Source organism: Austrofundulus limnaeus, unplaced genomic scaffold (genome assembly GCF_001266775.1).
Source record: "Austrofundulus limnaeus strain Quisiro unplaced genomic scaffold, Austrofundulus_limnaeus-1.0 Scaffold461, whole genome shotgun sequence".
In the NCBI taxonomy this organism is placed as follows: Eukaryota; Metazoa; Chordata; class Actinopteri; order Cyprinodontiformes; family Rivulidae; genus Austrofundulus; species Austrofundulus limnaeus.
In genome coordinates, this window is record NW_013952863.1 from 258,019 (window position 1) to 264,687 (window position 6,669).

Genomic DNA, 6,669 nt, shown 5'->3' on the forward strand with positions numbered 1-6,669 from the left:
AAGAGTTGAGACCTCCATGATAAAGTTGAGAAGAGTTGAGACCTCCCTGATAAAGTTGAGAAGAGTTGAGACCTCCCTGATAAAGTTGAGAAGAGTTGAGACCTCCCTGATAGAGTTGAGAAGAGTTGAGACCTCCCTGATAGAGTTGAGAAGAGTTGAGACCTCCATGATAAAGTTGAGAAGAGTTGAGACCTCCAAGATAGAGTTGAGAAGAGTTGAGACCTCCATGATAAAGTTGAGATGAGTTTGAGACCTCCATGATAAAGTTGAGATGAGTTTGAGACCTCCATGATAAAGTTGAGAAGAATTGAGACCTCCATAATAAGGTTGAGAACATTGTGAGACCTCCATGATAACATTGAGAAAAGTTTGAGACGAGTTTGAGATCTCCATGACAAAGTTAAGATTTTGAGACATGATAAAGAAAAGTGTTTCAACACTGAAACAAAAGCTTCAGTGTGAGCTCTAAGTTAAATTGGTCAGGCTGTAGTTTTTAAATATTTTAGTAATCAAGTAACTTATGAAAGCTTTGGTCTGGTACCTACAGTAAAACCTGTTCTGGTGTGGGGGGTGTAAATGAATCCAAAGACTTCAGAAGAGACTGTAGGGATTTGCATGTGAGCTCAGTTTGCTTAAAAAGAAGCAATTTAACTTCTGTTTAAATGTTTGAGCTGTTAGTCTTAATTGAGGAAGCCATAAAAGAAGTTGTCTGGTCCCTTTCTTCAGAAACTGTTAGGATGCTGTGATCAGTAAAAGCCAGTATAATTTCACTGAAAAACCAATTTAACATACTTTTTGGGGAGACGTTTCAAAAATTGTCATGGTTGTTCAGCTTCTTTGTCTTTGACTTTCAGTTATATACTGCAGCAGCCTTACAGATCAGGCGTTTTTTTAAGCCACTTTTTAATATAACTAAGTGGAAACTCATTAAGCGTACTTTGACATAAAAAAGCAAAACGAAGCGTCTTCCTGGAGCTTTTAGGTGTTTAGCAGTTTAAGAATTCACTCAGCCTCAGCGGAGCGCCGTCACACCAGGTGTTCGCACAAAAACTCGGCTCTGCAGATGAATAACCGGCAGGAAGATTGATTGATGAGCGAAGGGTACGAGTCTCTGAAGCACAGAGCGACACTTCTCTGGATCTGAATCCACGTCGAAGGGACACGCTTCCCCGTTGGAGGCGAGCGGGTTCAGACGAGCTTTAACGATGTGGGAAATGACTCTGAGTGGTGCGAGACGCTTCCTGCTCTCACGCTTCGTGCGAGGAAGGAGAGGCGATGYTTGTGTTTGTGAAGCGGCGGATGATGGACGGCCTTCTCTGGATGACTCTGGGTCGCTGCCGCCAAAACTCTTTACAAGCGCTGGCCCGCTTCGGGAACAAATGGGTCTCTCTGCTAATCCACTTATACTGATAGTGGCTGTGTGTGTGTGTGTGTGTGTGTGTGCGTGTGTGTGTGTGTGTGTGTATGTGTATGTGTGTGTGTGTGTGGCAGATGTCCAGGTCAACAGCTGCATAGCGGCAAGGCTTGAGTCATTAAAAAAAAAAACTGGGAACGAAGTTTTGAGCTGATTCCAGAGCTGTTACTTAATAAACCCCGGTGATGGTCGTAAAGTTTTATCTTTCAGCTCATCCCTTGGAGGAAAACAGGTCCTGAAGATCAGCTGAATAAAGATCCAGCATCAGCTGAAGGAATACATGTCACCTGTCACACCGCCTGTTGTGGTCTGAGTCAGGATTCACACTTTAACCTTCGTATAGTAAAATGTTCGGCTCTTTCAGAACATCTGTTTAGTTTTAGTAACTTTTAAATTAACGCACGAGGAGGACTTGAAATAAAACGTTATGCCTTTTGAAATCCACCTGCAGATATTTTAAATTCAGCCTTTTGCTACGTTAATCTTTTAGCTACTGTTTTGCTCATCTTAGTTATCAGGTACTGTTGCTAATTTGAGCTTTTGGCTTCTGTTGTTGGTTTTAGCTGTTAGCAACTGTTTTGCTTACTCAAGCTTTTTGCTTTATGTTTCTAAGTTAGCCTTTTAGCAATTGTTTTGTTCAACTTAGCTTAAAGCTACTTTTTGCTAATTAGTAAATTTAGCTTCTCTTTTTGGTTTTATCTTTTAGCTACTGTTGCTGATTTATGCTTTGAGTTGTAGTTTCATTTTAGCGTTTAGCTACTCTTTTGCAATTTATTTTCAGTTATTGTTTTGCTAGTCTTAGCTTATAGCTTGGCTAATGTGATCTTTTACATTCTGTTGTTGGCTTTAGCTCTAAACTAAAATTTTGTCTGTTTTAAGTTATAGCTTCTGCATTGYTGATGCTAGCTTTTTGCTACCATTTGGTGATTTATTCTTTCARCTACTGTTTTGCGTAACTTAGTTGTGAGCTAGTGTTTTGGTACTTTGAGCTTTTAAGTCCCGTTGTTATCTTTTAGCTGCTGTTTGTTGGTTTTAGCTGTTGTTTTGCAGAGCTTTATTTTTGGTTACTGTTCTATTGACCTTAGCTTTTAGTTTTGTTATCTTAGCTGCTGTTTGTTGGTTTTAGCTATTGTTTTTCAGATCTTTATTTTTGGTTACTGTTCTATTGATCTTAGCTTTTAGTTTTGTTATCTTTTAGCTTCTGTTTGTTGGTTTTAGCTATTGTTTTGCAGATCTTTATTTTTGATTACTGTTCTGTTGATCTTAGCTTTTAGTTTTGTTATCTTTTAGCTGCTGTTTGTTGGTTTTAGCTATTGTTTTGCGGATCTTTATTTTTGGTTACTGTTCTGTTGATCTTAGCCTTTAGCTTCTGTTATCTTTTAGCTACTGTTTTATTGGTATTAGCTACTGCTCTGCTGATTAAAAATTTGWGTTACTGTTTTGCTAGGTTTAGCATTTAGCTCCTCTTGAAGGTCTTTATTCTGAGTGAGTGTTCTGCTGGTCTTTTAGCTTTAAGCTCCTGTTTTCCTCACAGACTGAGCTGACTCCAGTAGTTGATAGTTTAGCTCCTCAKGACCACGTGCGTCCACTCACCCTGCAGCCACAGCCCAGCTGGTAGCGATGGTTGAATCCTTTCTTCTGGGCCAGCGACAGCCGCTCCCACCTCTCGTTGAAGTTGCAGAGTCCTGTGTAAACCTTGCCTTCGTACACGCGACCTGCAGGAGCACAGAAAGAAAACCATGTCGGACCCTAGTTCCCAGACCTTTTAACTCCCAACCCACAAAACCATCACATCAAAGGCTTATAACTAGTTACATTTCTGGTTYAAATATTCATAAAACTCTGGACTGAAAGGCAGCGCTGAGGCCTTTAATCTGTTCAGAGTCCTGTAAGCCGGTAATAAACCAACACCTGTATTTCACAATAAATAGAAGTCGTCTATTTCCAGTGACGGAGCGTTCACAGCTCGACACTCCAGGGACGTGTGCTGCAGCTCRTTTTATTTTAGCAGTGATGTCATCAGGTGGGAATGCAACAATAACAAATACGTCTCTCTTCAACTCCCACATCGTGATTGCAGGAGTCGCACACGGACTGAACAGAACCTCTCAACAACAGTTAAAACCRGAGGCTCCTGTGTTTGAGCTTTTTGTTTATTTAATCTTGGTTTATTTGTAGGACTTGATGTAGACACTTCGTCTAAGGTGAAAATAAGTTTAAAAATATTTTTTTAATCTTCACAACTACCAAAAAAAAAATTGCAATTCAATGAAATACAGACCACTACAGAAGATCTTTCCTGCCCACAGCCATCAGCATCTACAATAAGTYTTTAGTTAAAGAGTTACATCTAATTTCCCTCTGTGATCAATAAAGTATTTTTGAATTTGAAATCAAAAAATTATAAATAAAACGCCCAACTGTTGACATTTGTTACCCCAAAAACTCATGAAATATAAAGTTTTTTACGTTCAGAGTTGGTTTAAAATGTTTAATGTCAGACTTGTAGTCTATTGTGTGAAATCTGAGTCAGCTTTTAGCTACTAWTATGCCACTTTTAGCTTTTTTGCATCATTATGCTTTAGCTAGCCTTTGCTACTTTGAAGTTCTAGCTAGTCTTGATACGTTTATTTAGGCTTTTGCCACTTTAAAWTTTTGGCTAACCTTTGCTGCTTATAGTTCCATTTTTCTTTAAACTTTTTGCTTTTAGTTGGCCTTTTGCTACTTTAGCTCCTATTTTCCTTTTGATGCTTTCAGCTAGCCCATTGCTACTTTAGCTTTAAGTTAGCACTTTGCTGTATTTACCTTCTAGCTGATGTTTTGCTGCTTTAATTTAGCCTTTTGCTACTTCAGCTCCTAGCTTCCCTTTTGATGGTATTAACTAACATTTTGCTGCTTTAACTTTAAGTTAGCACTCTGCTACTTTTAGCTTCTAGAATTTTATTGCTTGTTGCTCCTCTTTTGCTTCTCTAGCTTTAAGCCATCCCAGCTGCTAGCAAGTGTTTTCTACCATTATCTAGCATTTTTCCTGCTTTAGCTACTAACTTTCTTTTTGATGGTACTAGCTTGATTTTTTTTTATTTAGCTTTAAGTTGGCGCTTTGCTACTTTTAGCTTCTATCTAGAACTTTGTTGCCTTTTGCTACTCAGGCTTTTAGCCATACTTTATCTGCTAGCTGCTGTTTTGGACCATTAGCTATTTTTGCTAATTTAACTTWAAGTTAGCACTTTACTTTTTACTCCTCTTTTATTACGCTAGCTTTTAGCTATTATTCGCTAGCTACTGTTYTTCTATTATCTAGCATTTTGCTACCTGAAGCTTCTACCCGTTTGCCACTTTTTAACTTTTACCTTGTCTCCTGGTTGTTAGCTTCAACTCTCAGTATTTTTTAAAGAAACTGACGTATTTTTAGTTTGTTTTGGTTTATACTTCTGTCACTATATTATGTTAATATTCTGTGTTTTCTGCCGTTAAATAACCGATAAATGGAAGTTTAATGTTAAGATCTTCCTCTTTGTCTTGTTGATGATGATGATTGGATCATTATGTCGCTCAATAAAAAAAATCCTGTAATAATGGCAGAACTTCCTGTAGAAGCCCCGCCCCTCCTGGTTGTYGGAGCTCGATCAAAGGCACCCTCAGCTCCGACCGGAGGCCCCGGTGTTGGACCTGCTCGTTAACTCAGCCCCGGTTATTTCACAGGACTTAATATAGACGCCTCGAGAGCAGAGCGACGCTGGCTGATGTCACCCGGACTGGGCAAACACAGCAGCTGCTGCCTGGAAACGGCCCGGCTCGTTACAGTATTTCCAGGTTCGGGAATTAGCGGCACGTATTTAAACGGAGCGCCGCGGGGTCCAAAGTAAACGTTGGAAATAGCAACTCGTGAAAGGCTGGAGCTGGAAAACACTTCCTGCTGCCTGTTGATTTACAGGGAAGCCTGCTGGTTCTGGTTGGAGAAACTAAAGGAAATGTAATGTTTTATTTTGAAAGTCTCCTGGTGCAGGGGCAACAAACAGAAGGAAGGTTTGTTGTTCTGAGGGGCGACCCTGGTGGCTGATTCTGGCTCGTATAAGCAGTTAAAGCAGGACGAACTCACCTGTGATCAGGTACTGGTACTTGTTGATGTCGAACTTGACGCCACACAGACTCTCAGAGGCGTCCGTGTAAATGTGCTGCACGTGCTGAACTTTGTCAAATCCTTTGTACATCTGCAAAAGAGTCAACCGAAAGGAGGATTAATGTAATTGTTTTAGATTTAACACTATAATAATTTAAATTTGTCTCATGATGATCGTTCGCTCGCTGCAGAGCCTGAAGTCTGTTTCTGAGAACAACAGGAAATCCTGTTTAAGTTCTCCCAGAAAAACAAAACAAACTATTATTTTAGCCAGAAAAAGCAACACTGAAAGGAAGCCAGACTGATTCCTCCATTTTTTGTGCGTCTTTCTTATTTAAAATGAAACTATTTTCAGTACAAGTCAGTAAGTCCAGATGCGGTGCAGGACCCRGGCTGAACGGTTCCTCTTGGTGCGAGGAGTTTGGTTAAGCTGTAAGCCTGCTAATCCTCCGGCCTGGCTCCTGTCTGAGCAGCAGGCCCACATCAGCGTCGTCACAAATCTGCAGCATTATGTAAGAAGAGGAAAAAGGAGGATTTCAAGCCAAGTTTCCCAAACAGGCCGTGCAGCTGTTGCACAGCAGCTGAAGGAGGTGGAGGGACCCCAGTGTTTACCCATGATTCACCTGTGTGTTGCTGCGGATTCAGAAACTATAAATACTGTTTAATCATAATATTTATCCAGTGGTTTGTGTTGAGCATGACTCTCAGCTACTACCACCTCAGATTTAAATTCAGTATCTGAAAATCTGACGGGATTGCAGCCATTCTTGTTTTCAAAGATCAGTAATCTGTGGCGGCCATCTTTAAATCAAYTGACTCCAAAATTAAATCAGCTGTAGAYGTTCAAWTGATGATTTTATTAGGATTTCATGAGAGATTTTGTCAGAAAAGCGGGTTGTCACCAGTGTTTTTAGACGGTTTATTTTAGTAAAATACTGCAGCTCCAATGAGGATGACCCTCGGCTACTACCACACCAAATTTTAGTCATTGTTGCACAATTTCACTAATCCAATAATGCAAACTTTTTAGTGTTCTATTGATTTCATTTGAAGGTGGGCGGGATCATCATCACTTCCAAGTTAACCCTTTCAGAATAAAAGCATCTTCACATCAAGCTTGTATTTTTAAAAATAC

General features: G+C 39.9%; 3 protein-coding genes across 4 annotated transcripts in view; 1 reads left to right on the plus strand and 2 right to left on the minus strand.

The window, feature by feature from the left end:
• LOC106529712 (uncharacterized) overlaps positions 1 to 2,660 on the minus strand; it is a 3,776-nt gene extending 1,116 nt beyond the window's left edge. The window contains exon 1 of the mRNA XM_014025201.1: positions 1 to 2,660. Within this exon, the coding sequence (XP_013880655.1) occupies positions 1 to 417 (417 nt within the window). The 5' untranslated portion in view covers positions 418 to 2,660.
• The window catches only part of syn3 (synapsin III), a gene marked incomplete in the record, with an annotated part of 109,044 nt that overhangs the window by 47,063 nt on the left and 55,312 nt on the right, over positions 1 to 6,669 (plus strand).
• Positions 1 to 6,669, minus strand: part of LOC106529715 (metalloproteinase inhibitor 3) — a 17,700-nt gene that overhangs the window by 3,856 nt on the left and 7,175 nt on the right. Inside the window, exons 3-4 of the mRNA XM_014025203.1 lie at positions 5,514 to 5,625; positions 3,008 to 3,129 (exon numbers count right to left, since the gene is read on the minus strand). Coding sequence (XP_013880657.1) covers positions 3,008 to 3,129; positions 5,514 to 5,625 — 234 coding nt within the window. The remainder of the gene's footprint in view (positions 1 to 3,007; positions 3,130 to 5,513; positions 5,626 to 6,669) is intronic.